Source organism: Salvelinus alpinus, chromosome 2 (assembly GCF_045679555.1).
Source record: "Salvelinus alpinus chromosome 2, SLU_Salpinus.1, whole genome shotgun sequence".
NCBI lineage: Eukaryota > Metazoa > Chordata > Actinopteri > Salmoniformes > Salmonidae > Salvelinus > Salvelinus alpinus.
This window is the reverse complement of record NC_092087.1, coordinates 61387974-61408829: the sequence shown is the minus strand read 5'-3', so window position 1 is coordinate 61408829 and position 20856 is coordinate 61387974. Positions and strand designations below refer to the sequence as shown.

Genomic DNA, 20856 nt, shown 5'->3' with positions numbered 1-20856 from the left:
CGTGAGTAAAACATTTAAATGTGTTAACCCTCGCAAGGCTGCAGGCCCAGACAACATCCCCAGCCGCGTAGATCATGCGCAGACTAGCTGGCTGTTGTGTTTACGGACATATTCAGTCAATCCTTATCCCAGTCTGCTGTTCCCACATGCTTCAAGAGGGCCACCATTGTTCCTGTTCCCAAGAAAACTAAGGTAACTGAGCTAAACGACTACCGCCCCGTAGCACTCACTTCCGTCATCATGAAGTGCTTTGAGAGACTAGTCAAGGACCATATCACCTCCACCCTACCTGACACCCTAGCCCCACTCCAATTTGCTTACCGCCCCAATAGGTCCACAGACGACGCAATCGCAACCACACTGCACACTGCCCTAACCCATCTGGACAAGAGGAATACCTATGTGAGAATGCTGTTCATCGACTACAGCTCAGCATTTAACACCATAGTACCCTCCAAACTCGTCATCAAGCTCGAGACCCTGGGTCTCAAATCCGCCCTGTGCAACTGGGTAATTGGACTTCCTGACGGGCCGCCCCCAGGTGGTGAGGGTAGATAACAACATCGCCACCCCGCTGATCCTCAACACTGGGGCCCCACAATGGTGCGTTCTGAGCACTCTCCTGTACTCCCTGTTCACCCATGACTGCGTGGCCATGCACGCCTCCAACTTAATCATCAACTTTGCAGACAACACTACAGTGGTAGGCTTGATTACCAACAACGATGAGACGGCCTACAGGGAGGAGGTGAGGGCCCTCGGAGTGTGGTGTCAGGAAAATAACCTCACACTCAACGTCAACAAAACAAAGGAGATGATCGTGGACTTCAGTGGAGAGGGTAGTGGAGTAGTAGTAAGACAGTAGTGGAGAGGGTAGTAATTTTTCAGTTCCTCGGCGTACACATCACGGACAAACTGAATTGGTCCACAACTGAATTTTGTGCACAACATTTGAGAGAAATAAGCTTTTTGTGCGTATGGAGAATTTCTGTGATCATTAATTTCAGCTCATGAAACATGGGACCCACACTTTATATGTTGCATTTATGTTTGTTCCGTGTATATTTGTAAGTACGGTGTCTAGTAGAGGTCGGTGTTTGAAGGCAGCTTGGAATCGAAGAAAGCTTCGGAACTGCGGCGAAATCAGTGGGAGCTCGCATTTTGTATCACGGTTTGAAAAAGCACATGATCAAACTAAGCTTTGGATGTCATTGATGACGTACAATCGAAATACCGATATAACCAATATATCCCATCCACCTGACAGGTGTGGCATATCAAGAAGCAGATTAAACAGCATGATCACTAAACAGGAGCACCTGGGGACAATAAAAGGCAACTTTAAAATGTGCAGTTTTGTCACACAACACAATGCCACAGTTGTCTCAAGGTTTGAGGGAGCGTGCAATTGGCATGCTGACTGTAGGAATGTCCACCAGAACTGTTTCCAGATAATCAAATGTTCATTTCTCTACCATAAGCCGCCTCCGTCATTTTAGAGAATTTGGCAGTATGTCCAACCGGCCCTGACAACCGCAGACCACGTGTAACCACACCAGCCCAGAACCTCCACATCAGGCTTCTTCAATTGCGGGATTGTCTGAGACCAGCCACCTGGACAGCTGATGAAACTGAGGAGTATTTCTGTCTATAACAAAGCCCTTTTTTGTGGAGGAAAAACTCAGTCTGATTGGCTGGGCCTGGCTCCCCCGTGAGTGGGCCTATCCCTCCCAGCCCAGGCTGCGCCCCTGCCCACTCATGTGAAATCCATAGATTAGGGCCTAATGGATTCATTTCAATTGACTGGTTTCCTTATATGAACTGTAACTCAGTAAAATCTTTTAAATTGTTGCATTTATATTTTTGTTCAGTATATTTCTTAGGGTCCTGCAATAGAAATGCTAAAACTACCAGACTGGGTCGTCACTAGTCAACACAGCCACAAAGTCAGATTCCACAAGTACAAAATCAAAATTGGCTTTAAAATTATTATTTTTTCAGTCTTAATTTAGGGTTAGGTTTAAAATCAAAATGTAAGAAGATAAATTGCTGAAATGTGCGGTGTTTCGCCATAATTATGAATTTGTGGCTGTGTTATCTAGTGACAACCGCTGGTGGCTACGCAGTCGTCTAGGGGTCAGTGCTATCTGGGATCCTTGAGACGTCCCTAAATCCTAATGCTTCGAAAACACCGACAGTGTTTGGCATTTTGGAACACCAGAATTACATTAATTTCCACTGAAACGTTGCGTTGCAGATGCATTGTGTTCGGTGTGAATGTTGAACTTTTGTTGCATACATATCCAGATGATGCCGCTTACTATTTGCGTAAACACTGTCGGTGTGTTCGAAGCGTAACCATTTTAAACTGCAATGGGGGGTGTATGGAAGTCCCAAGTATCCATCATAGTACGGACCGTCGTCTACTCTTAAGGCAACAGCAATGGAGTCGAGTAGTGTGCTCGAGCAAGAATGAACCTGGAAATTGGCAGGTCTAGTTTTATTCTTTAAAGCGTTTATGCAAATAGTTAGCTAGCTTGTATGTATGATTCAATGTGAAATATTATTTTAACTTGGTATGCAAGCAAGTAGCTAGTATCTCACTAGCCAGCCAGCTAATTATTAACAAGCAAACGTAACGTTGACTACTTGTTTTATTGTTGAAGCCAACGTTAGCTAGCTATCACGTTGACGTTACTGACTGTAGTTAACTAGTTAGTCAACCAAATCAATCCCACCATAGTTAACCGGCCTTGAATGCGAAAAATACAATTTGTTGTCCTGGATCTTAGCTAACCAACATATCTGCTTTAGCTAACTGCTAGTAGTAGCTATGTTAGCCACTTCGGCCCTACGTATTAGCAGACTAGCGTAGCTATTTTTGCATTTGCAGAGACATTTTACTAGCTAGTTATTTAATAAGATAATTGTGTGCATGTGATCCTTTGTTTCTATTAACTAACAAGCAAATACACTGATTCAGAGCTTGATTAGCCATGTTGCCATGTTAAGGGGACCAAGTGAATCTATGGTTCTGGTAGGCTGGACATTTAAATTAACGCATTTTTTTAGATTTAAAAACTCGTTAATTGCATCCGCCGTGGAGTCCAGTTAAATAATATTACCATATGTCCCAGCTGCCTTATTTTAGGGCATGTTTCACCCTGCCAGCTCCTATTAGTTATATAGCACCGTGGCACCAACGTCCCGAGTGTTCTATTCCTAGCCTATTGTTCTGCGTCATAAAGCCTGTTTTGCTATTGCTGGCAATGAGCCCACGTTAACTTCGTAGATTTACCTCAAGTAATCTCTTACTGCTACTTGGTGTGGTAACGTTAGCTCACTTTTCGCCTGGGTACACGTTGTGCTGTAATGTATGATAACGTTTGGCTGGCGCATAGCTTTCTGGTCATGGTTAACCTTTTATTTTTTTTCAGAAAAGGGTGGGAACCTAAACAAAACACGTCGTGTCCTCTTTTTCAAGATGTGTCCGATTATAAAACAGCTAGAAGACATTTTTAAATTAAGTATTTTTTATTTTCGATTTAATGTAGCCTAGTGGTTAAAGCATTGGACTTGTAACCATTCGATCATCGAATCCCCGAGCTGATAAGGTAAAAATCTGTCGTTCTGCCCCTGAACAAGGCTGACTTGCCTAGTTAACTGACTTGCCTTCTTAACTGACTTGCCTAGTTAAAGGTAAAAAAAAAAAAAAAAAAAATGGCTGCTGGGTAATTTGATATGTCAATCTGTTCCTTCTAATTGAGCGAATGCTGCACAGCTTCAATGAGTTGCAAACCAAATGGATAGGTTTATTTTATTAACAAATATCAACAAACAAGTGGAATAGTCACATGCAAACAAGCATACATACAAACTATTTACATTGCCATTAATCCTAAACAAACGAATCATATTTATTAATAATACAAGTTTTAATTGCCTTTTTGTTTTTCATTTTAGTTAAAGTAGTGCCATATTGTTTTGAACTCATTTATAATGTGAAAAAGTTAGGTTTGGAATTAGACCATTTGTGAATATGAAATTTACCAAGTATTATTAGCAGTTGAATTAAATATACTACATCTTTATCTGTCAGAATTTTTGAAATAAATCATATCAAAACCATTAAATAGTACTGTGGGCCCTATTTTTTTTTTTGTAACAAAATTCTGTATGTCAATCCCAAAAATTCTACTCTGAACACAGGCAAAAAACAAATGCGAAATGGTCTCCTCCATTCCACAGAAATCACATTTATAGTCCATATTCAGCTTGAATCTTTCCAAAGCATGTTTCACAGGATAAATTCTATGTAACATCTTAGTGAAACTTCCTTTACCCTGTTACTGATACAATATTTGTTTATTTTCCATGCTTTCCCCCATTGTATATCACCATAGATATTTGACCAAAATAATCTTGCTGAGGGAATTGTAGTATCACAAACAATATTCCTAATCTGTTTATTACTACATTTATCTTTGATGTTAATATTACCAATGAATATATTTTCATGTAAGTCTATGTTACTTACATCAACCATAGAGGAATTTAAAAGAGATACAACCTCCTTGTAATTGCATCAAAAACAATTGCATATTCTTTCGGGGTTATTGGAATTTTAAACTTATCAAGAAATTCCCCATATGAGAGTAGATATCCATCCTCATTCAGTAACTGACCAACCAAAATAATTTTATTCTCAAACCAATTACGGGAAAAAAAGAGACTTATTTTTAAATTGTTTGTCTTTGTTGTTCCATATAAAGTATCTGTGAGGGTAAAAATTGTTTATACGCTAACATCCAAGCTAAAATTGCCTGCTTATGGAATTTGGCCAACTTTACTGGGATTTTATCAACATCAAAATTACATCGAAGCAAAAATTCTAAACCAACAACAAGAGTCAAATAAATACTTAGGGAATGCATTCCAAATACTGTTCTGGATCTTAACATACTTTAGAATCCAATTTATTTTTAAAGTATTATTTAGACTATTGAAATCTAAAACCTCAAGACCTCCTTGTTCTTGGCTATTAGTGAGAATATATTTTCGTAGATAGTGGGGCTTGTTCCTCCAAATAAAATTATAAAGAATCTTATCTAAGTACTTTACAATTTTAGGGGATAATTCAAGTGATAACGAGACATAAACTGATCTGGATAACCCTTCATCTTTGGACAATAAAACCTGATCGTATAACAAAATATCTCAACAACCAGAGGTTCAATTTCTTCTTTGTTTTCTCAATAATGGGGTTAAAGTTTAATTCACTCCTTTGTTTTTCATCCTTGCATATAAAAATTCCAAGATAAGTAACCTTATCTTTAATTGGGATACCATATACTTCCTGTAAAACACCATCCTTGAGTGGAAATGAGACTGACTTATTGATATTAATTTTCAAACCCGAAACTAAGGAAAAGTCTTCAATACAGGAAACTGCTTTAGAAACCTCATTCCTGTCTCTTAAAAATATGGTGGTATCATCAGCCAGTTGACATAGTTTAAATTCATTGCCAAGTGCTGAAACACCTTAAATTCCCTTTCTTGATATGAAGAGCCATAATTTGTGTAACCAATAAAAATTGACTAATTGGGCAGCCCTGCCTAATGCCATAGCCAATATCAAATCTTCAGGATGTCCCCTGAGCAAAGAGCTAGTACAACCACTATATAAAGTTTGGACTGCTTTTTTTAAAATCACCAAACCCCCAAAAATGTATTGCTTTGAACATAAACTCATGTTCTACAGTGTCAAAAGCTTCATAAAAATCAACAAACATAAAAAAAACTATCATCAAGGATGAGGTCATTATAGTCAATCATATTTAAGATCAACCTGATGTTATTACTAATGTGTCGACCATAAATAAAACCAGATTGTTCTTCATCAATTATATGATGCAAGCCTTGTTTCAACTTCTTAGCAAATACAAGGGCAAATAATTTCCCATCATTATTAAACAGGCTAATGGGTCTCCAGTTGTCTATATAAAGAGTATCCTTATTAGGTTTGGGAATCAAAGTAATTACACCTTGCTTTAAGGAAGCTGGTAACTCCCCTTTTTCTATTGATTCTTGAAACATAGCAAGAATGAAAGGAATCAATTGATCATTGAATGCTTTATAAAACTCTTATTAAACCATCATTTCCAGGGGACCTATTGTCCTTAAGGCTTTTAATACAGTCATTTATCTCAATTTCAGATAACTCCTCACAAAAATCCCTGAAATGATTATCTATCTTAGCAATGTTTGCTACATTGTCTAAATAAAGATCCATTGGAAGTTGACTGGGCTGATGTATACATATTCTGATCAAACTGGGCAACATGCTGAGAGATTTCTTTTGGATTTTCATTGGGAATATTATTAATCATTAATTTACATATGGAAGTCTTCACCTGCCCTTTTTTCTAAATTAAATAAATATTTAGTATTTTTCTCTCCCTCTTCCTTCCATCTTCGTCTTGATCTTACAAACGCTCCCGGGCCTTTCCCTCGTTGATACAGTCTAACTGCATTTGCAATGATGATAGCTCCAGTAATTCCTTATTAGTTAGTTCAGTTTTTTTTGGTACAATCCATTATTCCCTTTATTATGTCATATTCTTTCTCTCTCTTGGCACGAGAAATTTCTTTCCCCATTGAAATAGCCAAAAGCCTTATATCAAATTTCATTAGCTCCCAGTAACTTCCAAACGTATTCATAACACAGGCACAATTCCAGTATTTATCAATAAATCCTGCTACTTCATTCTTAAATACTTCATTCTCTAGTAAAGTCTTGTTCATTTTCCAGTAACCTTTACTAACTTTTTTTTGAAGACAAACCATGCATATTTATCTTTATTGAGATCCCTTTGTGGTCTGTTAAAATTGATGGTTCAATAGAGACTGTATCAACCTTGTCAGCCATATCTTCAGATATCAGCCAGAAATAAATACGGGATTGTATAGATACTTATTTGGTACTCCGTGTAAACATAATCTTATCTGGGTTCTTATGTCTCCAAATATCTACAACACCTAACCGTAGACATATATTCCTTATCTCACAAACAGAATTGCTATCATTAGGAGGCCATCTAGATTATCATGTAATACTGTATTACTCTCCACCCCATATTACTTTGGCCAATGGAAATGTAGATGTAATTTCACTTATTTTCCTCTCAATGTCTCTAAATAAAATAGTTACTTGACTTTTTATTGGAAGCATAAGTATTTACAACAATGAATTGAATGTGGTTGACATCTATACCAATAGTATAATCCATCTCCCTGTATTACCTGCTTCATGACTCAATATATGACCCTTAAAGTTGCCTTTTAAAATAGCCACACCTGCTGACCGAATAATACCAAATATCATTCCTGCATTGACACTTCCAAAACGTATTATCTGTGGAACAGGCATGAGTTTCTTGAATTAAATAAAAGTCGGCACTCCTACCCTTACAATACAAAAATAAAGATTTCCTTTTCAAAATATTACGGATTCCCCTGGCATTAATAGAAAAAACAGAAATGGACATTTACTATCACAGTGACTATATGAAGAATATTATTAAACTTGTATACGTTCACATGAATCGGGTTCTCACAAAAAAGTTCTTAATAGTTGCAAATAAAAACAGTCCTTTGCACCACACAAGTGGTTGACCTAAATTATATATATATTTTTATACGATTGCAAATAATATTGTACAATAGCTTGATGGCTATTCGTTTTACCAATCTAACATTAAGTGTCAGTGCGAATTTCCCTGCCATAAAAAAATATATATATAAAAAAAGTTTGGCTCACACAAACAATGCTCTTTCCTCAATAAATATGAAGTTTTATCAGATGCAAATAAAACTCAGTCCTGCACAACTCACTTGATAAATCCAGCAGTCAACAAGCTAGGCGTCAGTGTGAATTTCCCTTTCATTAACCAAAGCCTTGGCTCCCGCAAAGTATGCACTTTTCCCTTCCTTCCTTGCTCTCTCAATCATCGGACACAGACGATTCCGAGCTTCTTTGTCAAATGCTGTCAGATCCTCCTTGAACCTCAGGTTGTTCTTCTTTAAATAGTCATTTTTCTTTGCACTTTTTCATGTCATATCCCTCGCTGTCCTGGAGATGAATCTCATGATCACTGGTCGTGGTGGCTGGTTGTTTTCCCCATCTCTCAGCTTACTCAGACGGTGCACTACATCCAGAGACCCTGCAACAACATTTTGCTCCTCCTCCAGGACTATTGCCCTGCAAATGTCCTTCACTCTTGCTTTGATGTTCTCGTCAGATTTTTCTGCTATTCCATAAATTCAAAGATTCCATCTCCGACCATACCGGTCATTCTCGTTTACCTTTGACTCCATTTCAGTGAGTTTCTTCTCCTGCTTTGCAACCTGAATTTTCAATGTTGCGTTCTGCTGCTTCAGTTTTTACTTACTCAGCATTGAAATCAATACATTTTTTCAGGTTAACGATACTGATAGTGTTCTTTTTCACCAAATCCATGATGTCATCTGCGCTCTCTTTGATTTTAGCCGTGAGGATGCGGACGATGTTGTCCTGTAGCTGGCTCATTGATGGTTCACTTCTCAGCTTCTTTGGAAGTTGCTCCTTGGTTGGTGTATTCGGATATGAATCGCATTCACCCCCCTTTTTTATACTGAAAGTATATGAGTGAGTTTCAACAATGCCTCTTTTCTCCTTGGAAGTTTCAACATCCATTATCTCAGCAACAGTTTGGTCATGTCCTGTTTCGATGCTACTAGCTATGAAGACGTTAGCAGGCTAACTTAACTACACACGCTGAAACTTTTCGATAGCTAGCTTGTTCGTTGGAAATTGTCAAATATGTTTCAATGGTTTGATTAATTACAAAATTATTCAGAATAGCTACATTGTATTCTTATACATTTTTTTTGTGAAAAAAACTAATTGCAACTGCAGTCTAAAACTTTGTGAGAAAACCCTAAAATTGTTCCTCAGTTTGAAATGTTACACCCTCTCATGCCGCCATCTTGAGCGCCCCCACCAAATGGATAGGTCTAGCTCATTGATTTGTAGCTCTGACGCAGTTGATTATGGCCCAGCAAGTGGGATGAGTTATATAGAACCCACAGAAGGCCACAGGGAGGAGCAAGAGAGCTATAAACCCAAAGTTTTTTTTGCCTTAACTCTAAACCTACATATAACCTATTTTAGCCTTAACCCCAGGTATAACCTACTTTAGCCCAAACCCCTAACAATAGGTATAACCTATTTTAGCCCTAACCCCTAACAATAGGTGTAACCCATTTTAGCCTTAACCCTAATTCTTTGGTAGGGTAGCCTAGAACACCTTTGAAACTATTTTAGTAATACAATGTTAGTAAATACCATTATAGTACTAAATAGCATTTTATCTTTTTTTTATGAAAACCTATAAGCGTTTAAGCTGTTTCTTTGTTATTAGTTATTTTATGATATGTATTATTGCAAAGCAGAACACTTGATAGTCAAGCCACATTTATTTTTATTTTTCAAATGTGGTTTGAACTGGGTGTGACCCAGTAACCTCCATGTGAAAGTCCAGCAATTGGCTGGGATAGGTGGGGCAGGTTTGAGACTGATCTCAGGAATTCATAAGACCTCTTAAGGATTGGACCCTTTTTTTCAATTTTTGCCTAAAATTACGTAACCGAATCTGTCTGTAGCTCAGGACCTGAAGCAAGGATATGCATATTCTTGATACGATTTGAAAGGAAACTCTGAAGTTGAAGTTTTTGGAAATGTGAAATTACTCTAGGAGAATATAACACATTAGATCTGGTAAAATATAATACAAAGAAAAAAACTTTTAGCATTTTTTTTCTTTACCATCTTTGAAATGCAAGAGAAAGGCATTAATTTATTATTCCAGCCCAGGTGAAATGTAGATTTTGGCCACTAGATGGCAGCAGTGTATGTGCAAAGTTTTCGGCTGATCCAAGGAACCATCTGTTCATAATGTTGTATCAGGACTGCCCAAATGTACCTAATTGGTTTATTAATACATTTTCAAGTTCATAATTGTGCACTCTCAAACAATAACATGGTATTCTTTCACTGTAATAGCTATTGTAAATTGGACAGTGCCATTAGATTATCAAGAATTTAAGCTGTCTGCCCATATCAGACATGTCTGTCCTGGGATCTTTTTTTGTGCTAATCACATTAGCCTATGTTCGCTCAACCGTCCCATGGGGGAGACACCGATCCCGTAGAGATTGAGATTTTAAGAGCCTTTGCTTTGCTGAGCCATTAGTTTTCAGAAGTGTGCTGCCAGCCATGCCATGCTATCAAAGAATTAGACCAGTGAATAATGAGAAGTGAATTTATTGCTAGTTCAAACAAAAAAATGTAGAACACAAAGGCAAATGGTAGCAGATAAATAGTAAGCTGGTTAAATAAAAGACAGCGCTTTTTAGACATCCCTATTTCCCCAACATAATGGCAATGTCTGTATTTCGCCAAATAACTCAATTGATGTGTTTTGAAGTTCTACACCGTTTAATTCAAGATAATCTATTCTTTCTAATGATGTAAATGTAGGTAGCCTAGTATGCTGCGATCCATTTCTGGTAGTTAAAAATTATATTTTTTCTCATGGAATCCTGATGTCGTCCCATTGTTTCCTATAGAGCAAATAGGGGTATGACTGTCTATTTCGCCAAATATCTCACAATGTGTATATTTAGAGTATAAGTCAGACACCATTTTAGTCAGGACAATCTCCTCTTTGTAATAAAGTAAGTCTGCGCAGCGAGCTCGGTAGTCGTTGATCACTAGGCCAGAAATAGTCCGTTTATTCTTTCCCTACTTCCTCATTACGCAGACATAAGCTCAGTTGACACCATCAAGGTGTGGTTGTTTACTTTCTACACAATTTTTTTTTTTTCAGTTTCGTCCTAAGAACAGATTGTAGTGGTAAAATGGAAAGGAATACATTTTTTTTGCCATTTAGGGGAAATGGAATTCTAAGCATCACTTCAGTCAGAAGGGGCTCTGCGGAGGTTTGTTTCAATTCGTTTTCTATGGCCTTGTGTTCCAAGCTCAGCCAACGTTCTTTGGCCATTTTTCCAGCCTTTAGTGAGTTTTGACTCGTTCTATTGTCCAGCCTAGTTCTGGTGTTGTAACGTTACTTCGTTGTAGAAAATCTTCTCAGGAACACTCATTTCATGAGGGTAGTACTTTGCTTAGAGCTTATTTTCAAGTTATTGGAAAAGATCAAAAAGGTCGCAGACAGATCAATGTTAATCATGAGTTAATAATGGCACCAAACACCTGTCTGGTTTCTTAAATTAAACACGTTTTGACCAAGGCAAAGGGTGGCTACTTTGAAGCATCTCAAATATAAAATATATTTTGATTTGTTGAATAAAAATATATATAAAATTTACTACATGATTGCATAAGTGTTATTTCATAGTTTTGATGTCCAAACTTTTCACTGGTACTGTATATATCTAGCTACGGCTCTACAAAAAAATCCCAGTCTACCAGCAGCCTATCGACTGACTAATTGGGGTCAGCCCTACTTCAAAGGTATGCCTACACATTAGCAGGGTTACATTGTAATGTTATTTTTGGCGTTGATGAGTTTGAAGGAAGGATAAACTGCAATTAGCATAGGCTCAGAAGAAACAGTGGGGTACCTGCTAGCCAGCTGCACCGAAAGAGATATTTGACCCATTTTCAATTCACTGGTATTTAGCCACTGAATTCTGGTAGTTTTTACTTGAAAGAATAAAACCATCAATCCAAAAATGTACAGCTGGCACAAAACAGTCAATGCTGTGCAGCACTGCCTCTCACCCGGCTCGTTGCCTCAGTGAACGGCATGGACCAATCCCTGACAACCATACATCAAAAAGTAGCTACGAAGTTCTACTTTGTTACCTGCTATTTTTTTGTATCTGAAAACTTCTGAAACGAAGGAAAAAACATTTCACCTTATATTTCAGTCAAAAGACGTCCTAAGACCATGCAACACCCTGAGGACTTTCCCATACTTCAAATGTCACATCGATCTTACTTTGATAAGTTGAGGAATACCAATCACAAAGAGCAAATATGAACACACCGGTTTTGCAAAAAGGGCTGTCCCACAGATTTGAACGTTAGCACAGCACATGCTTTACATTTGGACTCATATCGCGTAAATATCGTAACGTACAGTATTGGGATTTTTAGACATGGGTGACAACTGCCACATTGTTTTCAAATGATCTATGTATTTTGACAACCACATTATTGGCAATAAGTGAAAACCAGATTTTCCTGCATTTTCTTTGTAGAATTCTGTGTCCATTTTTTGTAGCGTCACCTAAGACCCTACCAATAGCTACACTATGCTGAACTTTCTTCATTGTCATGTCAAAGAGAAACTGATGGCTTGTGTTGTGTTTCTGCACCTTTTTTATTTATTGTATGCTCTCCTTTTAGGCCTGACCTGAAGGTAACAGATTACAACCTACTCCGAAGTCACAACTGCGATGGTTAGGAAACCCCACTGTGTCATTCCACCCAGCGTTGTGGCCACCTGATTGAGCTTGGTGTGTATTTGCCTTCCCCTCAAAGACAATGTACTGCCTTCAGTGGTTGCTCCCGGTTCTCCTCATCCCGAAACCTCTGAACCCGGCTTTATGGTTCAACCACTCAATGTTCATGGGCTTCTACCTGCTCAGCTTCCTGCTGGAGAGGAAGCCATGTACCATTTGTGCCTTAGTGTTCCTGGCAGCTCTGTTTTTCATCTGCTACAGCTGCTGGGGGAACTGTTTTCTGTACCACTGCCATGACTCCGCACTACCAGATTGTGCACACGACCCCAGCATTGTGGGCACCTAAGAGGATTCCCCCTGACATGATGCGCAGATGGATCCTGGACAATCTGTATCTAGGCTGTGAATAAAATCTCCCACCCGACACTGTCGATGTGGAGAAACATAGACTTCATCCCGATTCTCAACCCCTCTGCCCTTAGTGTGCACTTGTTCACTTCTCTTAATGGATTTAAAAGGAATTGACTGGTGTATGAAATATGGTTACTCCCCCATGCATACACCAATCCAATGCTTTTAAATGTGTGGGCATGTGTACACTTCCCAGAGAATAGCCTACCCTACCCTCCTCACTACTGCCCTCCACCCCTGCCTTTTCCCCCTGGTTTTCAGTGAACGTCGCCTACCCTGGCCTCATTGGATCTAAACGTTTGCATGGGTTGCCTTTTAGAGTTTTCAAAAGTCGTGTTAATACATATGTTTTAATTACAGAAATCTGAAAGTTTCCAAAGGTTAGAAATCAAATGTGTTGGTGTGAAAATGCTGACTATCAGTATAGTAGCAGGAAGGTGAACATGAAAATCCTGCCTCCCTGTTGAGCTTTGGACGTCAAGAGAAGGCGAGTGATGTGAACCTGTTATCTAGAGTGCCTTTAGAAAATATTCATACAGCTTCACTTACTCCACATTTTGTTGTATTACAGCCTGAATTCAAAATTTATTAAATAAATAAAATCTCACCCATCTACACACAATACCCCATAATGACAGTTAGAACATGTTTTTTGAAATTTTTGCTAATTAAATACAGAAATATCTCATTTACATAAGTATTCACAGCCCTGAGTCAATACTTTGTAGAAGCACGGTTGGCAGCGATTACAGCTGTTAGTCTTTCTGTGTCAGTCTCTAAGATCTTTCCACACCTGGATTGTGCAATATTTGCCCATAATTATTTTCTAAATTCTTCAAGCGATTTCATGTTAGTTGTTGATCATTGCTAGACAACCATTTCCAGGTCTTGTCATAGATTTTCAAGTAGATTTAAGTCCGAACTGTAACTCTGCCACTCGGAAACATTCACTGTCTTCTTGGTAGGCTATTCCAGTGTAGATTTGGCCTTGTGTTTTAGGTTATTGTCCTGCTGAAAGTTGAATTAATCTCCCAGTGTCTGGTGGAAAGCAGACTGAACCAGGTCTTCCTCTAGAATTTTGCCTGTGCTTTTTTGCCTCTTTTTTATTGGGAAAAACTCTCCAGTCCTTAACGATTACAAGCATACCCATAACATGATGCAGCCACTATGCTTGAAAATATGGAGAGTGGTACTGAGTAATGTTTTATATTGGATTTGCCCCAAACATTACACTTTGTATTCAAGACAAACAGTTAATTGCTTTGCCAAATTTTTTGCAGATGAACTCCTAGTGCCTTGTTGCAAACATGACAGATGTTTTGGAATATTTGTATTCTGTACAGGCTTCCTTCCTTCAATTAGATTAGTATTGTGGCATAACTACAATGTTTTCTCTTATCACAGCCATTAAACTCTTAACTTTTAAAGTCAATGGCTCATGGAGACATATCTGAGCGGTTTCCTTCCTCTCCGGCAACCTGAGTTAGGAAGGATGCCTGTATCTCTGTAGTGATTGGGTGTATTGATACACCATCCGACGTGTAATTAATAACTTCGCCATGCTGAAAGGGATATTCAATTTCTGCTTTTTATTTCATTTTTACCCATCTACCAATAGGTGCCCTTTGCGAGGCATTGGAAAACCTCCCTGGTCTTTGTGGTTGATTATGTTTTGAAATTCACTGCTCGACTGAATGACCTTACAATTATCTGTATACGTGGGGTACAGAGATGAGGTAGTCATTCAAAAAATCATGTTAAACAATATTATTGCATACAGTCCATGCAACGTATGTGACTTGTTAAGCACATTTTTACTATTGTATGTAGGCCAGTGACACACTTTTTTTTACATTTAATGTACTTTTTTATTTGTGCTGTAACAACAAAATGTGGAAAAAGTCACGGGGTATGAATACTTTCTGAAGGCACTGTATGTCACTTCTGCAGAGTTCAAATGCTACTACTGCTTTTCATTTAATAAAGTTCACCCTCTGAAGGTGTTATCGAACTGAGCATGATGCTGTGGCCTTGTTTTCTCAGTTCTTCTAGGCTTCATATCGACTTCCAAGTGTTATCAGTTGCCCACTATCTGCATTTGAGAAAGCGAAGAACCCCATGCCCAAGACCGAAAAATGAAGATACATATTTGCTGAAAGAACAAAGATCTGATTTTTGAGATTTCACAGAATCACAATATTTGAAAAGACAAAAGTTTGCTTTTGTAAAGTTTTGTAAATGTAGTCATTGAAATGTGAAGTACAGTATACTAATGCTGTCTGCTGCTGCTGGAGGGATATTAACATTTATTATTTTCGGTTGGGCCATAAAGAAACTGCTGGAAAAGCTAATGAGCTCTTAATCAAAATGTTTTGGATTATTTTTAACTCCAGCACGGTGTGATACCTATCAGGGAAAGTTCACCATTTTGCAGCTGGCTATACAGCGAACCACAGACCACACGAATTGTTCACATTTTGCCCGGTCTGGTTTTGAGAACTTTTGACAATGAAACTTAAGTTAATTGTATTATGTTCTGTTACTGTAGCTAATGACAAATTGTTTGCCATTAAAAGAGGTTAGGTCATCAGTCTCGATTTGCTCTTTCATGAAAATGTTGCTGCCAATTTTATTTATAGGATATATTCAATATGTGGGAGGTTTGTAATGCAAATAGTTCATTTGGTTTTGTTAGTCATTCGTTCTAATCTTTTTTGGTTTGTAATTAGTGCATTGTGCTTTTTAATACCTTTATACACCTGTCAGTGTGGTATATTTAGAAATTACATCCAATGTAATTTCTACATATAGATGTAAATAAACAAAGATGGAGCTTTTCACTGTAATGCACAGGGAGAGAGTATTTTGTTAAAAGGGAGATTTTACAGCTAATTTTTCAATAAATCTTTGCTGGTCTTGTCTTGGCAAGGAGTTATTTGTAGAGTTACCTGTCCAATTAATGCTTCCCAACATGTTCCTGCCGGTTGAAACTTTGGTCACACTCCAGAAACATTTATAAACACAAAAATGCTTGGTTTGAATATGTACATGTATCCACTTTATTTGTATTGTGTACATTTCATATTGATACTGCTAAAATATAGAATAAATATCTTAAGTGTTTTATATCATACAGAGCATCTAATGATTATACAGGTTTTGCCTGTATGTGAAGCAGGGCGACTGTTTAAGGCCCCATACACTAAGGTCAGGACAACTGCTTTGTACATCTGTACAATTTGAGTATGTACAGGGATTATGTTTTGCTGTTGGCCTATTCTAAATTTTCCTCTGGCTCAGATCCAGTCACTGCAGTTTGGCAGCCCAACCGGGAGAGGGGGTACATTCATATGACTTTTCTCTCAACTTTAAAGGATTGTGATTTCAGTATCCAAGTTCTGATATGCTTCATCTTGCAACTCACAATAAATCTTGTCCATTCGCTGAAATGCAAGGTGACCCTTTTTACCTAAAAGAAGAAAAAAATGCATCAGGTCTACGAAAAATCAAGGCTCACATTTGTAAAGCGTCTCCGAGTACGATTGTTGACCTAAGATCAGTTTTGCCTTTTAAATCATAATGGATAACTGTGGGGACCTGATCCTAGATTAGCACTCTTAGAGGATTTGTGATATAGGCCCAGGTTTCTTATCATTCACTCAAGAACACAATATAGGAATTCAGAAAATGATGCATCTTAGGTAGAAATCTAGCCCAATTGAACACAGGATGGTTATTAAAATGATTTATGTAATCAAGTAATTGCATGCAAATTAACAGGTTAATGAAAACACCATGTGACTGACTGATTACCAAATGATAGCACAGTCTCTCTAGCAGCGCTGCGTAGGTCCTCGTCAGCCGACCGCCACAACTCAGCCACCTGCTCCACGCTCTCAGTCGCCTACCAAACACAGGAGTTCAAAGCATGTTATATAAACCAAACCACTAGGGTGCCATCTCTTCAAAACAACCACAACACATCTCAAGAACAAACACCCTTAGCTTTACACTGGCTTGGTGTCTTTATTTTCAAGCAGGGCCAAACGTCTACCACTTGAGTGGCTCCCTCAAATATGCCATCAAAAAGTCCCAATGAAATAGGGTGGTAGAGAGAACTGCCAGGCCAAAACAAACAGGATTATAGCATTGGCAGCCAAAGGGCTGGTAATCTACAGCATTCGTGTCCAGGATAAAATGGAGTGTGTTGACGCAGAGTGGCGAATGGCAACATGTGGGCAGACAGAGGAGAGATCATCTGTGTATTCTGGGATTTGTGTTTGTCTCCTTGTGAAACCCTGTGGCTTCAGCACAAAGACATCACACACCAAGAGGACTCACTTTGAGACACTTGAGGGCCAGACAGGCAGCCTGCTGGAGCTGGACATTGCTGTCCCTCAGGGTTTCCGTGTAGTAGACGATAGCCTAGGAGGATAATACAATTACAAGGACATAAACTACTTTATGTTCCAGTTTCCCAGACTCAGATTAAACCTAGTCCTCGACTAAAAAACTCTTTCAATGGAGAATCTCCATTTTGAATGCTTTTTACTCCTGGACAAGGCTTGATCTGTATCTGCAAAACCGGTCCTAGAAGTACTTCACTAATAAAGCATAATATGACAATTATATGCACTGCTGCTCGTATCACTGAGTCTCAGTTTAATCAATTGTAATAAATACCATCCCAACCAAGAGAGGGATGATGGATCTAGACTACAGCTACAGTAAAGAATAAATATTAGGATGAGATGCTTGTGTTGTCCTTCGGTAATGGATTTGTTTCTTATGGATCCCAGGACTCTGAGAATAATTACACAATTTATAAATGTAAAGAAATTAGTATTTCATTATTTATAAAACATTCATAAGCATTACAATCATTAGCATTTATAACGTTTAATAAATCCTCTTAGATGTAAAGTCCCCTGTTCAGGAGACCTGTGTGGTTCTGATACCGGTTCCAACCGACATTTTTGCTTATACATCGATCTGTGGACACCGTAGATCGAAATTGCTTGCATAGCCCTGGTTCCCATGGACACAGTAGTATATTTTGTCCGCCTGTGTGACGTAAGATGTGAAATTTTAAACCACTTGAAGCTGGGATGTCCCTCCTACCGTTTCATTCGCTTCAACTCCTGGCTGAACCCTATGTCACGGCCACTTCCAAAGCACATGCCTGCAATCCTTACATCGTAGCGCAGCAGGAGAGAGTGGTTTCATCACTATAGCACTTTCAGAGATCGATTTATATTTTTAATCATCTAAAATGATTAATAGATTCTAAACAAAAAACACTTTGTCATAAATGGACAAGATTAATATGAGATGAAAGACTAGTTCCTAATGAGTTCAGGAAGCCAATCTAGAAGGAAGGAACCTAGAGCTCTGAGTGATGTTCATAGCAGTGGCAGCAGACATTTTGATCAAAACAGACCTTTAGAAAATATGCAAATGTTCTCTAACACTAAACATACAAATATATATATTTTACAGTTATAAGAAAGGTGAAATCTTATAGTTAGTGGTTTTATAATTTGATTATACTACATTTAGAAAGCATATATATATATATTTCAGTGTTATTCATACACTTTTGTTGAATAGTTTCATATTTCATATTTTTATCATATTTGTTCTGTGTACTTGCAGCTTGTGTCCTCAAAAGTGACTACACCTCAGAAATGTATAACTATTTTTTACCAGAAAGGTGACAATTGAACCTTTCTTGGAATATTTTAATTTTACGTTTTTTAAATGTAACCTTTATTTAACTAGGCAAGTCAGTTAAGAACAAATTCTTATTACAATGATGGCCTATCCTGGCCAAACCTGGACGACGCTGGGCCAATTGCGCGCCTCCCTATGGGATTCCCAATCACGGCCAGATGAGATACAGTCCGGATTCGAACCAGGGACGGTAGTGACGCCTCTTGCACTGAGATGCAGTGCCTTAGACCGCAGTGCCACTCAGGAGCCCATTACTAGTTATTGTTTATGGTCCTCTCATGATAAATAATTACTTTCTGGGATTATGTGGATTACATTTTAGATTATATGCAGTTACATTTCAGAGGTTTTAAACAAATAAGGATTTATAAACATTTATAAGCTTTTTGTAACTTGTACTTGACACCCAGTGCCAGAAGACGTTATGACACGGTCATAATCCTGTCATAATGTGTCATAACAGCTGATATAACTTGTCATAACCTGTCATAATGGGTCATAACACTGTCATGACCCATATATTTACAACTGTTGTGACATATATTGCTTTATGTTTTGGCTGGTTATGACATGGACATAAGAGTGTCAAAACCCACATTTATTCAACTTGTTTTTTTCCCTGCCAAGAAGTTTCCTTCCATTTGAAAGTTTGTTTCTTAAATCCTTTGTTCTTGTAATGAATTATTTACAGTTATGTTTTTTTCATCATATTTGAAATAACTTGTAGAAAATGCTTGGACTAAGAAAATACACTTTTGACAATGACAAGAAGCATTATGACCATCATAATCATATAAGCCAGATAGGCCTATCACATACATGCCATTATATCAGTCATCAGTCGAAAGAACAATGTCTCATCCTACTCCTAAAATATGCTCCTGCATTCATCCCAGTAATCAGCTACAAAGCATTGGGGTAGGTGGATGTCTGACATCAATGTGTGCGCAATTACAAAGATAATTTAATAAGGTCAATAAAATGTAAAAAAAATCTAAAATTAACATACTGTTGACACGTAGGCTATGGTGTAATGGAATGTTTTGCCTTGTGTGGTAGGTTTTGTGGGTTTTGACACTCTTATGTAGGTGTTATAACAAGCCTTAAAATAACTCAATATATGTCACAACAGGTCTAAATATATGTGTCATGACAGTGTTATAACCGTGTCATAACGTGTTATGATACTGGGTGTCATATAAAGTGTTACCAAGCAGGTAATGACTTAAAAGTTACACCGATCTATTAAAACTATTGGCCTCATCCGTACCTTTGTCCTGAAGGCCTTGTAGTCCACGGCTCTGCAGAGACAGTTGCTGGCAGCCTGGGACACCTTGTGGTTGGCATCTGTCTGGAGGCTGGCTAGGCGCTGGAGGGTATAGCCCAGGGGCAGCAGTTCGACGATGCGCCTCCCTTTCAGCTTCTTCAAGGCCTTTCTCCTCTTAGGACTATCCAGAGCAGACACCAGGTACACTGACACACACACACCAAAAGATTGTAAGTTATTTTCACCTTTCTATAGACTGAGTGTATAAAACATTAGGAACACCTTCTCTTTCCATGACATAGACTGGCCAGGTGAATCCAGGTGAAAGCTATAATCCCTTACCTATGTCACCTGTTAACTTCTTATGGCTGCAGGGGCAGTATTGAGTAGCTTGGATGAAATGGTGCCCAGAGTAAACTGCCTGCTCCTCAGTCCCAGTTGCTAATATATGCATATTATTATTAGTATTGGATAGAAAACACTCTGAAGTCTCTAAAACTGTTTGAATGATGTCTGTGAGTATAACAGAACTCATATGGCAGGTAAAAACCTGATAAAGAAATCCAACCAGGAAGTGAGAAATCTGAGGTTTGTAGGTTTTCAACTCATCGCCTATCGAATACACAGTGGGATATGGGTCATTTTGCACTTCCTACGGCTTCCACTAGATGTCAACAGTCTGTAGAACTTTGTCTGATGCCTCTACTGTGAAGGGGGGGTGGGGCGAATGAGAGAGGAATTAGTCAAGTCTGCCAAGACCTGACCATGCTTTCACCATGCGCGTTCACATAAGAGGGAGCTCTGTTCCATTGCTCATCTGAAGTCAATGTAATTCTCCGGTTGGAACGTTATTCAAGATTTATGTTAGCAACATTCTAAAGTTTGATTCAATACATCGTTTGACATGTTTCTACTGA

General features: G+C 38.3%; 2 protein-coding genes across 6 annotated transcripts in view; one reads left to right on the top strand and one right to left on the bottom strand.

Moving 5' to 3' along the window:
* Positions 1-2120: 2120 nt before the first annotated feature.
* Positions 2121-14955, top strand: LOC139566043 (apoptosis inducing factor BLCAP-like). 2 transcript variants are annotated; one of them, XR_011673041.1, is made up of 2 exons: positions 2121-2488; positions 12473-14955. XR_011673041.1 is itself a non-coding variant. In XM_071386891.1 (2 exons), exon 2 carries the CDS (start codon positions 12611-12613, stop codon positions 12872-12874), a length of 264 nt encoding a protein of 87 aa, XP_071242992.1. In that variant the 5' UTR covers positions 2187-2492; positions 12473-12610; the 3' UTR covers positions 12875-14955. The 2 variants fall into 2 exon arrangements, 1 of the variants encoding a protein (XP_071242992.1); XM_071386891.1 differs by having other exon boundaries at positions 2187-2492.
* A 1019-nt stretch (positions 14956-15974) lies between these two features.
* The window catches only part of ripor3 (RIPOR family member 3), a 61227-nt gene continuing 56345 nt past the window's right edge, over positions 15975-20856 (bottom strand). For 3 of the 4 annotated variants that reach the window (XM_071386855.1, XM_071386865.1, XM_071386872.1), the window contains 5 exons: positions 20282-20380; positions 19943-20145; positions 17281-17364; positions 16753-16843; positions 15975-16408 (listed from right to left, as the gene is read on the bottom strand). In XM_071386855.1, the coding sequence (XP_071242956.1) occupies positions 16308-16408; positions 16753-16843; positions 17281-17364; positions 19943-20145; positions 20282-20380 (578 nt within the window). In that variant the 3' untranslated portion in view covers positions 15975-16307. The remainder of the gene's footprint in view (positions 16409-16752; positions 16844-17280; positions 17365-19942; positions 20146-20281; positions 20381-20856) is intronic. The other variant, XM_071386879.1, reaches the window with a different exon arrangement.